Source organism: Erinaceus europaeus, chromosome 15, assembly GCF_950295315.1.
Source record: "Erinaceus europaeus chromosome 15, mEriEur2.1, whole genome shotgun sequence".
In the NCBI taxonomy this organism is placed as follows: Eukaryota; Metazoa; Chordata; class Mammalia; order Eulipotyphla; family Erinaceidae; genus Erinaceus; species Erinaceus europaeus.
In genome coordinates, this window is record NC_080176.1 from 7106598 (window position 1) to 7124125 (window position 17528).

The 17528-nt window shown below is 55.3% G+C and overlaps 1 protein-coding gene across 5 annotated transcripts in view; it reads right to left on the reverse strand.

Moving 5' to 3' along the window:
- Nucleotides 1–17528, reverse strand: part of KATNIP (katanin interacting protein) — a 117756-nt gene that overhangs the window by 58807 nt on the left and 41421 nt on the right. For 4 of the 5 annotated variants that reach the window (XM_060172742.1, XM_060172739.1, XM_060172738.1 and 1 more), the window contains 4 exons: nucleotides 15387–15463; nucleotides 8810–8979; nucleotides 6814–6911; nucleotides 670–801 (listed from right to left, as the gene is read on the reverse strand). In XM_060172742.1, coding sequence (XP_060028725.1) covers nucleotides 670–801; nucleotides 6814–6911; nucleotides 8810–8979; nucleotides 15387–15463 — 477 coding nt within the window. Of the gene's footprint in view, nucleotides 1–669; nucleotides 802–6813; nucleotides 6912–8809; nucleotides 8980–15386; nucleotides 15464–16897; nucleotides 17090–17528 lie in introns of those variants that run through there. The other variant, XM_060172741.1, reaches the window with a different exon arrangement.

Here is a 17528-nt window from a genome sequence, read left to right on the forward strand (position 1 = left end):
CAGAGTGAGGGGTAGTGGAAGCAGATGCCGTTAGAAAGTGTCCCTGACAAAAAAGGACGGACCTGGATGTGGGAATGTTAAGTGAAATACGTCACGAGGTGAAAGGCGTCTACTGGCTGTTTTCTCTCATGTGAAGAATATAGTGAACTAAAGCAAACACACTTGAAAGGGAGAAAAAAAAAAGGTGGAGGAGTAGGAGGAGGAGAGGGAGAAGGGCAAAAAGGGAGAAGAAAAAGATAACCAAATATCTATCACGAGGTTGGGGGACCCCATGAATTTCAGTGAGGGAGTAAGCCATAGACATACTGGTCCAGGTGAGAGAATGTAGCCCTCAAATCTTACAACTCCATAAGCCATGGTCTAACATTAATAATAATAATAATAATAATAATAATAATAATAAAATTAAAGTGGCCCGGGAGGTGGTACAGTGAATAAATCTTTTTTTGGGGGGTGTGCTTATTTATTTATTTATGGTGGAGGGTGGGTGGGAGAGAGAAGCAGAAAGTCACTCTGGTGCACGCAATGCTGGGGATCACGCTCAGGCCCTCACGCCCGAGAGCCCAGCGCTTTACGCACTGTGCCACCACACCACTCCCTCCAGGCCACAGAAAACCAACCTTTCACAGGAAGCCCTGACAGCCACGGCTGATGTGAGGCCAGTCCTACCTGTGGCCAGTCCCCGGGGGTGTCTCTGGTCTTGCCTGTTGCACCCCCAAACAGCTCAGAGTCTTCAGAAGGTTCCAGAGGAGGCTGGATGTGAAGTCGTGAGCCAGCTTCCGTCCGGATCTGCACGGATTTCTGCACGCAGAGAGGCAGCAGTGTCAGGTCTGGGGCCTGGAACCCAGGACCCAGGACCCCGAGCCACCCAAGGGAGACCATGCCTGCCCGTGGAGAGTGGGGGCTGTCTGCTGGCCACAGAGCTGTGTCCCCAGGCGGGTCTCTGCTAACCAGAGCGGTTCCCACAGATTCTCGGGGACTTGTCTGAAATAACTCACCAGGAGAATTCCAGGTGGTGTTAGATGTCTCCAAAAGGCAAAAGGGTCTTGTGATCAAGTAACTTTAGGAAGCTCTGAGTTTTGTTGTCAGAGGCATTTGGGACATTTCTGCCTGCAGGGCTCCCCTCCTCTACACACACACACACACACACACACACACACCACACACACACTCCTAATCTAAAATATAACCAGACCCACAACAAGGGCGACAACAAAGGCAACAAAATGAGGAGCAGTGGATTTGCAGGGCTGGCACTGAGCCCCAGTGATAACCCTGGAGGCAAAAACAAACGAACAAACAAACAAAAAACCAGGAGCAAACTTCCTGAGGCTTCTGGGCCATAGAAAGTACATGGTGGGGAGTCGGGCTGTAGCACAGTGGGTTAAGCGCAGGTGGCGCTAAGCTCAAGGACCGGCGTCAGGATCCCGGTTCGAGCCCCCAGCTCCCCACCTGCAGGCAGGTCCCTTCACAGGCGGTGAAGCAGGTCTGCAGGTGTCTGTCTTTCTCTCCCCCTCTCTGTCTTCCCCTCCTCTCTCCATTTCTCTCTGTCCTATCCAACAACAACGACATCAATAATAACTATAACAATAAAACAACAAGAGCAACAAAAGGGAATAAATAAATAAAATTAAATTAAATTAAATTAAAAAAAGAAAATACATGGTGTGGGGTCTCCCCCTTCTGGAGTGTGTGTGTGTGAGTGTGTGTGTGTGTGTGGGAGTGTGTGTGTGTGTGTGTGTGTGTGTGAGTGTGGGAGTGTGTGTGTGTGAGTGTGTGTGTGTGAGCGTGTGAGTGTGTGTGTGTGTGAGCATGTGTGTGTGTGTGTGAGAGTGAGTGTGTGCGTGTGTGAGTGTGTGAGTGAGTGTGTGAGCGTGTGAGCATGTGAGTGTGTGTGTATGTGTTGCTGTTTTTAGTCACTGCTGGGGCTTCATTGCTCCAGGCTGACTTTCTAAGAGAAAGAGTGAGGAAGAGCCATGAGAATGCCCAGAGGATAGAAGGCTCTGAAGACTCCCCCGGTGCAGGAAGGGGCCAGGCTGGAGCATGGGCCATGCACACAGCAAGGCAGGTGCCCTCACAGCTCAGCTATTTGCTGGCTCTTTTTTTTTTTAATTGGGGGGAGGCTCCCCCTTCCGGTATTCCTCAGATGACGGGGAAAATGCACTCCTCAGCCTGGTGTAAGAGCCAGCAGGGGCTGTGTCCCCACTCCACTGTCCCCCCACACCCGCCCACTCAGGTCCCCATTTCCAGGTGTGTACCCCCCACTCCACCCAACCCCACAGCCTGGAAGTGGCATGAGTATTTTGTGACCCACAGTAGCTAGGAGGAAGGGAGGCAGGGAGGCTGTGAGTCTTCCGGGCTGTGCCCCTGATCCTGCTCCTCTTCCTGCCAGCTGGCATGGGGGTGGTGCTGAGAATGGGGGTGTGACTGGGCAGAGCCCTCAGAGAGGGCTGTGACACGGGCAGCACAAGGCACCGGCTCTGTGCAGGGGTGGGGAGGAGGGCACGGCCCCGCAGGGTCAGTGAGGGCAGCTGGGAGCAGAGACGTGGCGGCAGGTGACAATTGTGGCCAGGGGCCTGCTCCCAGAGGGGTGTCCGATGTCTGTCACCCGCTTGCCTCTCAAGATGAGGAGACACTGTGGCAGCAGACACGGAGGTACTGGAATGGCAAGTCCCTATCAGGGACCGACTGTGTGACAAGGGTGGAAAACTCACCAGGACTGGGCTGGGGGCCAGGAGATAGCTCAGCTGGAAGGGTGCATGCCTCGCCATGTGCACAGCCCAGGTTGAAGCCCAGGTACTGCATGGGAGCACATGGCACAGGGAGGAGTGCGGAGCTCAGCTGCTGTGCTGTCTGTCTTCTCTCTGGTGTCTCTTTTTCTCTCTCCTCTCCCTGTCTAAAGCAAGACTGGAAAGGCCGGCCCAGAAGCAGTGAAATGGCACAGATTCGAGGCCTTGGTGTCATGACAGCCACACAGAGGTGGGAGACAACTCAGCTGGTGAAGTGTGAACCTCACTATGTGCGAGGTCCTGGGTTCGAGCCCCGGCACCATATGAAAGCACCATGGAAGGCACAGGGGTGGCTCTATGGATGGTGGAGCTGTGCTGTGATGTCTCTCCCCCACTATCTCTCTTACCTCTCTCTTTCAGTGAAAAATGAGATGGGGGCTGGGCGGTAGCACAGTGGGTTAAGCGCACATGGTGCAAAGTGCAAGGACAGGTATAAGGATCCGGGTTTGAGCCCCTGGCTCCCCACCTGCAGTGGGGTCACTTCACAAGTGGTGAAGCAGGTCTGCAGATGTCTATCTTTCTCTCCTCCTCTCTTTCCTCCCCATCTCTCTCAATTTCTCTCCATCCTATCCAATGTCAACAATAACAACAACAACAATAAACAACAAGGGCAACAAAAGGGAAAAAATAGCCTCCAGGAGCAGTGGATTCGTAATGCAGGCACCAAGCCCCAGCAATAACCCTGGAGATAGAGAGAGAGAGAGAGAGAGAGAGTGATGGGGTCAGGGAGGCAGCATAGCAGTTGTACACAGGACTTGCATGTGAGAGGTCCCAGGTTCGATCCCTGGCACCACTGATATTGGTCAAAACAAACGAATTAACTAGAAGCCAAGGCCCTGGGCTCCAGGATGGGCCCACACACTCAAGGGGGCAGGAGGGGCCTATGAGGCACTGTGTGACGGCAGGAACGTGGCTCAGGCATTTCTCATGCTGGGGTGACGTGGGAATAAATAGCCCCTCCATCTGGACCACTCTCCTGCCTGAGGAGGTGACAGAGAGTGGCTCCCAGCTCCTGGCTGGCTCACACCCAGCACATGTGGACGCCCCCAGGGATGGCACCCAGCGGCCCCGGTACAGGAGAGGAGCAGGCTGGGGTGCCCCTGTAGCTGCGCAGGCTGCGGCGTGAGCTGAGGGCTCCCCCTAGAGGCGGGAACAGACAAAGGCGGCTGGGTGGTGGCACTGGGTCAAGGGAAGAGAGACCCACCGCTCTGACAGGCTCTTCTCAATCAAAAGACAGCGCCAGGGCTCAGACAGTCTGGCTGAGCAAGGTCGTGGGTGGCTTTATTTATCGTCCTCTCTGCAGGAGCCTTCAAACCTCTGGGTGGTAGAAACTAAGGTGTGTCCTCAAGCTTTCACTCCCAGGGTGCTAAGCCTGCCCCGGCCGCGGGAGGAAATTGGGGGCAGCCAGCCGGGTCTTGGCGTTAATAGCCGCGAACAGCCCTCCCAAGGCAGCCCACCCGGCTGGCCCATCTGCCGTGGGCTGATGACGGTCATCAGACCTGACACCTGACAGCCTTTTGGTAAACGGTGGCTCTGCTGATTGGGCTGCTGTCCAGTCCAGAAATACAGGGCCAGGGGAGGTATAAATCTTAATCCACTGATAGTGGTGACGGGGAGAGCTAAGGCACAGAGATGGGGGGACGGTACCAGCAGGAACCCATTTATCATCACCTGTCCCCCCACAGGGGAGGAGGCCACTGGGCTGTCACTGTTTGCAGCGCTGAAGCCACTGGAAGGACAGAGTACGGGGCCACCCTCAGCAGGGGCAGCGCCAGCCCTGACTGCTTTCCCACTGCGGGGTGAGGCCTTGTTAGTGGGGGTTCTCCTCCCTCCCCAGAGAGTTACCCTGAAGCATCTGCAAGGCAGACAGCGAGTGTGGCCACTGCCTCTGGGGGAGAGCATGGCCTCAGGGTTCAGTCTCTGGCACCAACCATGGTACAGAGTGGTGCTCTGGCTTCCTCTGGTGTTACGGAGGCTAGGCTCGAACCCAAGACTGGCACATGGCAAGGCGGACGCACCACCCAGGTGAGCTCTCCTGCCACCCGGCTATCTCTGTCCTCAGACCCGCTCAGTGCCCAGCCCCAGACAGGTGGGGAGCCCAGTTGGTTCCTATAGTAGCTGGCAACTTTGGTGACATGACCCTTTGTCCCCTCTCCCCTTCTGACAGCTGGGGGGCATCTGTCTGCACCTCAAGGGGGTGGTTTTCAAGGCCCCATGCTCATGAATAAAGCAGCAGCCATGCATGAGGGGGGACAGGATGGCCTCTCAAACCCACCCCACCATCCTCCTGGGATGCTGCTCTGTGCAGCTGAGCCACTTCCCAGAACCCCTTTCAGCTGGGAGTCTGATGTGACTTTGTCACAGGGACTCACAGAGCAGGAGGGGGTGGGGGAGGGTGGGGACACAGGCCGGGGGCTGTGGTGCTGAGCTCTCAATGGAGGCCGTGGGGTACTGCTGTCATAGCCAGTCGGTGGCCATGGCTTCATGACACCTGGATGGTGGCTCAAGCAATATATTATGGAACCCGGGGCCTGGGCACTGCTGAGCAGGGGGTGCCACTCCACTGGGAAGCCCAGCTCACAAGCCCTGGCCCTAGCCCCTGGCCTCTAAGCAGCTGATTCCAGCCTCTTTTCCTGGGTGAGACACAGCTGACCCTGGCTGATGACAAATGCAGCCTCAGGAAGCCAGGAAATTAGCCATGATGAGGCCCTGTGAAGTGTGTGTGTGTGTGTGTGTGTGTGTGTGTGTGTGTGTGTGTCGGGGAGGGGGTAGCAGGAGGGCTGCTAATTAATCTCAGGCCAGGCCTTTTAGAGGGCAGGTTGCAGGGCCAGCCAGGAAGTCACAGACTACGATGCAAGCACTTCGATAACAGCAGGCACTCAGAGCAACGTCAATGACTACAGTGGAGAGTGGCCTCCTTAATGAGAGATTAACATTTCTGGTCTGAGCCAAGATGAGGCCTCCTTGCTGCCTGCCCTGCGAGCCCAGATCCTCAGCACCAAGATAAGGCTGAGGGTGGAGGGCCTGATGGCCAGGACCCCCTTCCCCATCAAGTTACAGACCACAGTGTCCCAGCAGAAGAGTCCTTGCCTTTCTGTGTCCTTAAAAGGGAGGTGACACAGCCATGAGGTGGCACAACGGATAAAACACTGAACCTGGGAGTCAGGCGGTGGTGCAGCGGGTTAAGCACAGATGGCTCAAAGCACAAGGACCGGCGTCAGCATCCCAGTTCGAGCCCCCGGCTCCCCACCTGCAGGGGAGTCGCTTCACAGGCGGTGAAGCAGGTCTACAGGTATCTGTCTTTCTCTCCCCCACTCTGTCTTCCCCTCCTCTCTCCATTTCTCTCTGTCCTATGCAACAACAACAACAACTACTACTACTACTACAATAAAAAACAAGGGCAACAAAAGGGGATAAATAAATAAATAAATAAATAAATAATAAATAAAACACACAACACTGAACCTCCAGGCATGGGGTTCTGAGTCCCTACCTCGCACTGCCAGGCCAGAGAGATACTCTGTGTGTACCACTCCCCCTTCTCCCCGCCCCCCCCCTCATAAATACATTTTTAAAAGAGAGAAGTTCTTGGGAGCTGACCCTGTAGGTCTGTGGTGAGGGTGACAGGGGGCATCACAAGGCAACTCAGTGCCTGCCTGACACCCCAGAAGGGGCTCCAACACTCCAGCTGCTGATGCAGCAATGGGGTCTTTGCGTCACTCAGTCACCACACCCCCGCTGTCTCAGACCAAGTCCAGCACATAGTCATGGCTGACTTCCTATGTAGGGGCTGAGTCTGACCTTGTCACAGCCGTCTGGAAGCCAGGCCTGTGATGCAGACAGAGAGGGCTGGAGGGGCTCCTCCACGCACTCCTCACACCCCACCTCTACTCTGCATGCTGGGAGCCTGTCCCCAGCCCCCAGCCCCCACCCTGCTCAGGGGACTCGGACCTGGTGCCACTAATGGCCCCGCCCACCACTGGCCCCGCCCACCCGCAGCCTGGGCCTGGGCTCGCAGGCCTACCTGGTGCCATCCCCGGCGCTGCACTTTGCCAGGGGCCGTCCGGGAGTCTCGTCTCAGAGCCTCTTCAGCGTCTCGAAACAGGGCTCTCCGTCCGTAATCTGCAGCAGAAATGACGGGAAGAGCCTCTGTGAGAGCCAGGGACAAGCCCACCTCACGCCCCTTATGGTGTCTCAGGTCCGAGATGCTCACTGCTGCCGCTGTGCCATTTGGAGCTGCGAGGAAGATGAGGCAAGCCAAGGGGCCCGCCAAGTGGGCACGTCCACACCCAAGGCAGGAAGGAGCAGTGTGGGGCTACAGAAACAGGGCTCAGGGCCCGTGTGCACTGGGAGAAGGAGAGGGAGAGGGAGGGGAGGCCTTTGTTGAGTGGGTGAGGGGACTGGACTGCTGGCGCCCCCTCCCAGACACTCCTGGTGGCTCCTGCTCCCGGAAACAAGGGCCAGGAACAGCCTGACTCAACTAGCAGCAGGCCCTGGCACACCGTGCCACTGCCTCGCCTTTGCTCTGGTTACAGCCCCGCTCCACTGCGGAGCTTTCCCTGGAGTTGGGCTGCCTGCAGGTGGTGCTGGGACTCGCACTGAGGTCTTGTGCAGGTCTTGAGCACGTGAGACACGTGCTCTGCCTGGTAAGCGACCTCCTGGGGCACCTAAAAAAGGAATGAGGGCCAGGGAGGTGGTGCGATGGATAAAGTGTTGAACTCTTCTAGCACGAGGTCCTGAGTTTAATCCCCAGCATCACATGTGCCAGAGTGACGCTTTGGTTCTTCCCTTCTTGTCCTTGACAGAGACAAAGACAAATCAAGAAAGGGAGTGACAGACAGAGACAGGGTCACCTGCAGCACTGCTTCGTCACTGGGAAGTTTCCCTCCTTCAAGTGGGGACTAGACCCTTGAACCTGGGTCCTTGTAATGTGTGCACTCTTAGCAGGTGCATCTCTGCCTGGTTCCATAAATATTTTTTCCCTTTTGTTGCCCTTGTTGTTTATTGTTGTTGTTATTATTGTTATTGTTGGATAGGACAGAGAGAAATGGAGAGAGGAGGGGAAGACAGACAGGGGGAGAGAAGGAGAGACACCTGCAGACCTGCTTCACCACCCCTGAAGCGACTCCCTGCAGGTGGGGAGCCAGGGGCTCAAACCTGGATCCTTATGCCAGTCCTTGCGCTTCACGCCATGTGCGCTTAACCTGCTGCACTGCCACCCAGCTTCCCCCATAAATTTTTTTTTCTTTTTTTTTTCCTCCAGGGTTATTGCTGGGCTCGGTGCCTGCACCATGAATCCACCGCTCCTGGAGGCCATTTTTCCCCCTTTTTGTTGCCCTAGTTGTTGCAGCCTCGTTGCGGTTATTATTGCCATTGTTGACGTTGCTTTGTTGTTGGATAGGACAGAGAGAAATGGAGAGAGATGGGGAAGACAGAGAGAGAGGGGGAGAGGAAGATAGACACCTGCAGACCTGCTTCACCGCCTGTGAAGCGACTCCACTGCAGGTGGGGAGCCGGGGGCTCGAACCGGGATCCTTACGTCCGTCCCTGCGCATTGCGCCACGTGCGCTTAACCCACTGCGCCACCGCCCGATCCCCCCATAAATATTTTTTAAGTGATGAAAAGGGATTTCTCTCTCCTTTTCTCTCTCCTTCTCTCTCTCTCCCTCCCTTTTTGTCTCCCTCCCTCAATAGTTTCTTTCTGACCAGACAGATGTTTCCTATGTAGAGGTTAACCACTTCTTTTTTTTTATTTCTATTTTATTTACTGTATAGAGACAGAGAGAAACCGACAGGGAAGAGAGAGAGAAAGAGAGAGAGAGAGACACCTGCCAACCTGCTCCACTGCTTTTGAAGCTCCCCCCCTGCAGGTGGAGACCTGGGACTTGAACATGGGTCCTTGCACATGGTGACGCATGTGCTCTACCAGGTGCAATATCCCGGCCCCATAGTGAACTACTTCTGTGCGCCCCCAAGCCCCTGTCCCCAGAGATCCCCCCACGCGGCCCACACTCACTCACCATGCGCACCCTCAGCGTGTGAGGTGCTCCTGGAGAAGTCGGGGTGCACAGCTTTGCGGGGTGCCGTCTTCAGCTCAGAATTGGCCCCGTTGACGTAGACGGAGAAGCCCTGCTCCAGGTGCTCCAGCCGCAGCTGCGTGGGGTCCTTGGTCTTCAGGTGTTTCAAGATCCTGCGGAAGACGGCAAGGCTCTGTCCTCATCCCTTGTCCCCTGGACTCAGCGGCCCTCAGGGGAGAGTGGGAGCCACGCATGGTCTGGCTGCACCCTCCACCAGCCTCTGAGAGGCCCATTATACAGACGAGCTGCTGACCAAGTGGGGCTATGTGAACACAATGGACTACTACACCTCTGTTAAAAATGACGAGGTCGCGGGGCCGGGTGGTGGCGCACCTGGCTGAGCACATGTTTTTTTTTTTTTTTTTTTTTTGGCTTTTTTTTTTTTAAGAATTTATTTATTTATTCATGAGAAAGATGGGAGGAAAGAAAGAACCAGACATCATTTTGATACATGTGCTGCCAAGGATTGAACTCAGGACCTCATGGTTGAGAATCCAGTGTTTTATCCACTGTGCCACCTCCTGGACCACACAGAGCACACATGTTACAGTGCACAAGGACCCAGGTTCAAGCCCCGGTCCCCACCTGCAGGAGGAAAGCTTTACAAGGGGTGAAGCAGTGCTGCAGGTGTCTCTCTGTGTCCTCTCTCTATCTCCCCCTTCCTCTCCATTTTTGGCTGTCTCTATCAAATCAATAAAGATTAAAAAAAAAATGACGAGGTCACTTCCTTCGCAATATCGTGGTTGGAACTTGAGGATTTCATGAGTGAGAGAAGCCAGAAAGGGAAGGACCAGTACGGAGCCATCTCACTCATAGGTGGAACTTAAGAAAAAGGACAATGAGGAAAAGCGTAAGGTGACACGCCGACTGGGTGTGGCGAACTGCACCAACGCAAAGGACTCTGGGGCAGGAGGGAATGGGCTGGGATGAGAGGCTTTGTGTGTGGTGCAGGAGGGGGCCCTAGGTTGGGGGAGCATGTCTCCCTGACACCCAGACACTAGTTACGGGGAGATGAGGGGCTGAGCCTGAGCCAAAACTGTACTGTAAGCCATTAACCCCCAGCAGAGTAAGGAGGGAGGGCAGAGACTCCCTGTGCAGGCGGCAAGGGGTAGGCTCTTTGGGGTGCAGGTGCTTCTGTTGCACCTTGGGGCTCCAATGCACGTCAGCAAAAGCAAAGGCTGTATCCTGTCCCTGGGGACAGCCCCAGAGTCCGTGTGAAGGGCAAAGGCCCGATGGGTCCGGTAGGGGCCTCTCCTGACACAGCCTCACGTCAGTGCCAAGTCCTGGCCGCGTGGAATGGTCTTGCTCCAGCGAATCGGGCTCTTACATTGGCCCCGTTCTGTGTGAAGCCATCATTTCAGATTCAGACTCGGACAGGAAATCCTTCAGAGCAGGCTTCTGCTCAGACTAGGATGGCGTTCACACAGACTCTGGACATAAGGCTTTCTCTGTGGGCAGGGCTCCCACACTGGGTCTGGTCCTCTCCCCACACCCAGGCCGGCCAAGGGCATCCCCCATCCCCACCCCACCCCCCCAAAACTGCTCCCATTCAACACCAAAGGCTCTGGGGTCTTGATAAACACCTCACTGCACCCTGACTTAAGCAGATTTGCTTCTGCACAAGAAAAAAATGCAGACGACCAAGGGAGTTCCTACCAAAGGAGCAAGTGTGTGGGGGGGGACAATGGTTATGCAAAGAGACTCTCATGCCTGAGGATCCTCCTCGGAAGGCCTGGGTTTTCCACCATAAACTAGAGCTGAGCAGTGCTCTGGTAAAATAAATAAATAAGAAGCAAAGGGAACATATTTGGAAAATAATAGTGGTGTCCTGGGAGGTGGCTCTGGGAAGAAGAAAGAGGAGGAGGGGAGGGGAGGGGGGAGGGGGGGAAGTAGGGAAAGAGGGAAGGAGGAGATGAGAGATGAAGGAGGCAGAAGTGCTAGCCAGGGAAGTGAAGTAATGTGCCCACACAGCTAGCAGAGCAGCAGGGCTGGAGTGTAAACTGAGCCACTGGGCCTGAGGCTTCTACAAAAGCAACCCAGCCTGGGAGCTGACAGGTTGCAGCTGGCAGGAGCACAGAGAGAGACAGAAGGCCACATGCCCGTCTCTGCCCAGCAGGCTGTCCCTGATGGCATAGTCTGGGCAGGAGGGTGGTCAGTGTTCAGTGCTAGCAAGACCCTGGGAGCCACCCAGATGCCCAGGCCTGGGAAGATGGGACTCTGTGAAGAGTCTTCTGGAGAAATGGGGTGGGGGGACTGTTCGCCATCTGCTCGGTAGGGTGACAGGGGCAGAGTACATGGGGCATGGGCCTGAAACAACGCCAAGCTAGCAGGACAGGGCTTGTGGCCTGAGGAGCGGGTGACTCTGGGAGGCAGAAGGGAAGCTGGCGGGGGGAGTGAGGTGAGTCGGCTTTTTCAAAATTTTTTTTTAAATGCTTTTAAATTTTCTTTTAATGAGAAAGACCAGGGCCCTGCTCAGCTCTGCCTGATGGTGGCGCTGGGGACTGAACCTGGGACCTCGGAGCCTTAGGTATGAAGGAACCATTCTGCTGTCCCCCCAGCCCCGAATGAATGTCTTCAGCTGCTGGCACTCCCATCTTCACCATCTTGGCGGGGAAGCTCATTAGTGGCCGCTAATCTCAGAGGACTATGTCAAACACGAGCCAAGCAAACACAGTAGCTAAGAGACCATATCCAAGCACCACAATTGCACAGGGGACAGAGCGGGGGTGGGGGGGGGGGGTGGGGGGGGGTGGGGGGGGCGGGGGGGCGGAATCCAAGCGAGGGAGCAGAAGCCGGTGGGGAGGGAAATCCGCACACCCTTTTAGAGAGAGCCTGAGCGCTGCCCCCCCCCCCCCAGGTGTGGATCACAGGTTCTCTGGGGGCCGGTCTCTGCTGGCATTCCTCACATCCCAGCCCTCAGCCCAGCGTCCAGCAGGGGAGATCACACCCTTCATGGGCAACTGGAATGGCTTAAGTGTGAGGTGATGCTGAGTCCCCAATCTTAGTCACTAAGATTGCTTAGACTCAAGCATGGTCTTCAAAGGCCCAGTGAAGCTCACACAAGGACTGTCCTGAAAGTGAGAGTAAGAAGTGCAGCTCTGCCCACCTGGTTCCCAGGCCTTTGATTGGTTCCTTACCAAGATCAAAGGCGTTTTAAGACCATTCTTATCAGCAGAACAGTTTGATATGAGGAGCAACTGGAGGGTGAAATCTGCCCAGGAGACACCCTTCATAAGGGAAATCTCTAGACTGTCTCTAAGTATCATTGTTTTTTTAATATATATATTTCTTTTTAATGATCTTTTTACTTGCTGGATAGAAACAGCCAGAAATTGAGAGGGAAGGGGTGATAGAGAGGGAGAGAGACAGAGAGACACCTGCAGCCCTGCTTCACCACTTGCAAAGCTTTCCCCCTGCAGGTGGGGAGGGGGGGCTCAAACCAGGGTCCTCATGCACTGTAACATGTGCGCTCAGCCAGGGGTGCCACCACCCGGCCCTCTAAGTAGCATTCTTATGGGGCTCTTGGCAGAGTCCATGGTGGCCAGCAGACCATGCGCCCCTCATTCACACCAGGCACCAGCTGGTGGTTGCCAAGCTCTTTGGCACCTGGAGCTGACAGCTCTTTATGACCATGCAGAGTAATTAGGTCATGGATCACTCAAGCAAGTGTGCTCTGGAGGGTTTGAGCTGGGCTAGAGAGGGCCTGGGGGAAGCGGCTGTGTCTCCAGAGCCCCCCCTGCTCCCCCAGAGCTCTGCCATGCCCTGCTGGTCTGGCACAATCACAGGGAACCTTGCATTCGTGGGCACTGCTGTGCATGATCTCTGTGCCTGTCCAGCCACTCTCCCTCTTCCCATCACAGGGCTGCCAGTCCAGGGGCCGCCTGCTCCTCAGGCTCCCTCCTCACAGTCAGGAGACACTGATCTCTGCCCAGCTTGGGGGGGGGGGGGGCCTCAGGATGGGAAGAGGCCCTGTCCTGGCCAGGGGGAGTCCACTCAGTACTTGGGCTGCAACTTTTAGATTAAAAGGAGTGCTCCGTTGTCTCCAAGGTCGGGCGTCAGTGTGGGGTCCCTGGGTGTTGCCTGGGATGATCCCAACATGAGAAAACAGCCAAGAAATGGGGGATGGCTGATTTCAGTGATGGTCAGAGCGCCTGGGTGCAGCTAAGCCTGAAGCCAGACAACTGGGCCTGAATCTCTTCACTATGGGGGTTAGGATTTTTGAGGCCCTGGAAGGGAACTTGATGAAACCCTGCTTCACAGAGCGAGATAAATAATGCCACCCAACAGCTTCCAACTCTTCCCACAACTAGATTTCCAAGCACATTATAGTTTCACCCCAGAAGGCTCTTCCTCAAGGCCCCTGGGATGATTCCTGTGTCTTCTCTTGACACCTTATGAGGATGGCCAACAGCCCAGCTCTGTCTGCCACTTCCTGGCTGTCTGATCTCAGGTGAACTGGCCACTGCTCTGGGCCTCTGCTTCCCTGTCTGTAAAATGGGTGTGATAGTGAAAGACTGGGAGCCAGGCAGCTAGGCCTCCATGCTAGCCCCAGGGATAGTGAGGCCTGGGGCAAGGCATTCTTTGTGGCCTATCTGTGACAGTTTCTTCCCAGCTCCAACTCCCTAATTCCTGGCCTCACACCAACTCCCCCTGAGTGAGCATACACATACAACCCCCAGGTTTTCTGGACACTCAAATTTTGCTAAATTAGAAAAAAAAAAGAGAGAGAGAGACAGAGTGAAAGGGAGACTCTCTCTTCCTCTCTCTCTCTCTCTCTCTCTCTCTCTGTAAATGAAAGAGATCACAGTGGTTAAGGGAGACAGCATAATGATTCTGCAAAGAGACTCTCATGCCTGAAGCTCCAAAGTCCCAAGTTCAATCTCCTGCTCCACCATCAGTCAGAGCTGAGCAGGGTTCTGGGAACTTAAAAAGTAAGTAAATAGGTAATAAAATAAAAAGAGAAGACAGACAGAGAGAGAGAGAGAGACCACAGCACTGAAGCTTCTGGCCACACGGTGGGGCCAGGGCTGAACCTGGGCTGCAGGACACCAAGACCCCGTCCCCACGTGCCACCCTGCTGGCCCTTGGTTCAACACTCTGCAGCCAAAGCCACCTCAGCCCGCTCAGGCCTCTGAAGCCTGCAGCTGGAGGCTCTCACATCACACCCTTATTGATCCCCGATTAATGAGAAGCAATTTGCTGGGCAGAAACTCAGCCACCCACCTCCCAGACGGTCACAGGCGTTGATGAAGGGCTCGCCCAGGTGCTAGGGTGCGCTCTCTAATGATGACAGACCCACCAGGGTCCAGCAGTGGGAGTCTTCCACAGTGCCGGCTCCCTGGGTCTGGGGGTGCGTGGAGGGGTGTGGGGTACTGCCAAGCTAGGGGGTACATGGGTTGGCAGCACTGTAGTAGGTTCTGGGCATTTTAGCAGAATCTAATAAAGGCTCAGGGGGATTATGTTTTCATAATCAGAAGTGACCACACCCCAAATCTAGGGCCCTGGCTTCTCTGGCAATGAGCCCCCATAAGCAAACCCAGCCACTGGCCTGCCAGGAGCCCGGGTTCCCACATGCGGTCTGGCGGCCAGCTCCCTGCCTGCTCTAGGCCTGAGGGGCAGGAGGACCGCAACACGGACGGAGCTCTCTGCAGAGCCAGAGGGGAGTGACGCCACCTCTGAGGATGCCACCACACGGCTCTGGCCTCTGTCACTGAGAGTGGCACCTCCCACAGGCCGCCCCGTCGAGTCCCTCCCCCCATTCAGCTCAGCTCACAGGATGCCCAGACCAGGTTCAAGCCCCAAGGCAGAAGGTCAGACCTGTACACAAGGCGTGAGTGTCAGGGACTTGGGAGCCAGGCTGGGCGGGATGTACATCTGCCATCTTAGCCTGGACAGAGGTTGGGGGGCAAAAGTTTGCTGCCGTTCAATCATACGCTGGGCACTTAGGGGGTCGGGTGGTGGTTCGTCTGATAGAATGTACATGTTACCATGCACAAGAACCGGGTTCAAGCCCCCAGTCCCCACTTGCAAAGAGGGAAGCTTCACAAGGGGTGAAAAAAGGGGCTGTAGGTGTCTCTCTCCCTGTCTCCCCCACCCCTCTCAACTTCTATCAAAATAAGTACACAGAATAGTACAAAATGAATTAGTTAAAAAATTTAATGAAGGGGCTGGGTGGTGGGAGGTTGGATGCACATATTACCTACCATACACAAAGATCTGGGCTCAAGCCCCCAGTCCCCACCTTCAGGGAGGGAAGCTTCACAAGCCCTGAAGTGGAGCTACAGGTGTCTCTCTCCTTCTCCCCCGTCTCCCCCACCCTCTCAATTCCTAGTCTCTATCCAAAATAAATCAAAGAAATAAAGAAGCTGAACAACTCAGCATGTGAGGGAGTAGGAGCTGGCATGGCAGGTAACATCCTCAGCCTCTGGGGGGTGGGGGACAGAGCACCCCACTCCCGTTCACCTGTGAGATCCTGCCACTCGGGGTTCCCTCCTGCAAACGGGGTTCTGACCCATCTTACCGGTTCCTCTGCTGAAGCAGGACCAGATACTCATCGTGCTTCTCGTCGAAGTCCGTCACCATGTCCTTAGTGCAGGCCTGAAACGCAGACAGCCGGGTGAATGCGCCGGGTAGCGGGTTGAGGATGCCCTTGACACTGACCCCACCTCCCAGCCCCCTTGCATTGCTCTGGAAACCCCAGGCCCCAGGGGCCAGCTGCGGGCCCAGCAGGTCCCTAATGCACGCAGCTAAGCATCCGAGGGAAGGAGGGGCGGGTCCCCAGCTGCACAGACTGTTTCAAGGCTGCTCTGCTGGGCGCATGTTCACCCCTGAGCACGAACCCAGACCTCGGAGCCAGCGGGGGCCGAGTCAGGGGAGAGAGAGAGAGAGAGGCCTGCTTGTCATCACCCAGATCTTTGCTGAGGAGAGGAGCCCCCGAGGAGCACTGAGGCTGGACATCCCTGCTTCTGCCAAAAGGGCCCTGGGCCTCCTCAGGGGAGCCACTCTGCTCTTAGCTCTTGACTCTGGTCGTGGGAGGTCATCCTCGTCTGTCCCCGGAAGTGACCGGCTGCTCCAGGCAGTGGGTGTCACGGCTGAGGGCCGGCCCTGGATTCTGTGCAGCTCTCGAGGGGAAGCTGCGCTCTTCCCTCCAGGGTGTGAGCTGACTGATGGGGGGAGCGGACGGGGTGCAGCCAGCAGCTGCCTGAGCAAGAAGCCCATCAGAAACAGCAGACAGAGAGATGGAGAGAGAGCGACTCCCAGCGACAGCATCTGAGCCCCTGGACTCCTGCAGACTAACAGCTGGACGGATCAGCTATCGCTCGAGAGAAATGCTAACAGTTTCTATCACTTGTAGCCAAGTGAGGTCTCAGTCATACACCATAGTCTGCTCATTAGACATGACCTCAATTGTAATTTCGATAGCTCTGTGGAGGGGTGGTTAATGTAAATATATATATATTGTGCCAAGGCTTCATGTCTGCAAACTTTTGTTTATTTATTGTGATTTATGGGGCTTCGGCGCCCAGGGATGACTTTTTCAGACAGACACAAAGAGGCAAAGAGAGACAGACAGGCAGACAGATAGGGACCACAGCACCGAAGCTCCCTTCAATGCAGTGGGGACCAGGCTCAGACCTGTGTTGTCCACACGGCAAAGCAGTGCACTGCCCAAGCGAGCTACTTCGCTGGCCTCTCTTGTTTAATTTTCATCTCTGAGGGAGAGAGGCAGAGAGAGGAACTATGCCACAGCACTGCTCCACTGTTCCTTCCAGGAGCTCCCAGCACCGTCAAACCAGTTAGCACGTAAGCTACCTCCCGTTCCCCGGTAAACTATGCATATCAGAGGCCTTGACAGCCCCCATTACAGTTTGAGAGAAGGTTCTTCTATTTTGGACACATATTCCTGCCTCTTTTCTTGGCTTCTCATAGACACGTATGCATATTTATAATCATGTCCTCAAACACGAGTCCTTTAAACAGTGAAAAGGTCACAGTGTGAATCAAGCTTCGCAGTTTTCCATGTTTCCTAACCTGCTTTCTGCCAAGGAATGGGTCAAAGAGACAGCGCCAACCTGGTTCTTCTGGTCGCCAGGTGCAGAGATTAGGTCTTAAATGGCAAGTGAGACATTTGTAACAGAAAGGCAAGCTGTGTGAAATCCTAATGAGTGTCGTGAAGAGAAGGGCGAGTGGGGATCTCCATCATTCTCTCCCTCCTCAAAACTCAGCTTCCACACCCCAGGATTCATTCTGCCAGCGCCTTAAGGGCTGAGCCTTCATCTCTGTAACCAGGTGCAGCCACCCTCCCAGGCTCCAGGCCTTGCAATGTGCCCCGGGCGTCCTGCTTGCCCTCAGGCACCTTCTCCTGTTAGCTTCTGAAACTGGGGGTGTCTCTGACCATCTCCTCTCTCTGGGTCCTTCCCTCTGCCTTCTATTCCTTCTGATGTGTAGGAACAGAGAAGGGGAACCCTCCCCTGGGATTAACAGCCCTCTCCCCCTTTCTCTCCCCTTTCTCTGCAGGAACCCCAGTGGTCACCAAGTGGCCTATGGTTCTCTCTGTCATCCACATTATTTCCTCTCAGATTCCCATCCCTGGGGGGTGGACAGCATCCCCATCCTCTCTCTGCAACATCATGTCAGACTCAGATTTGCTGCCAGCTGGTCT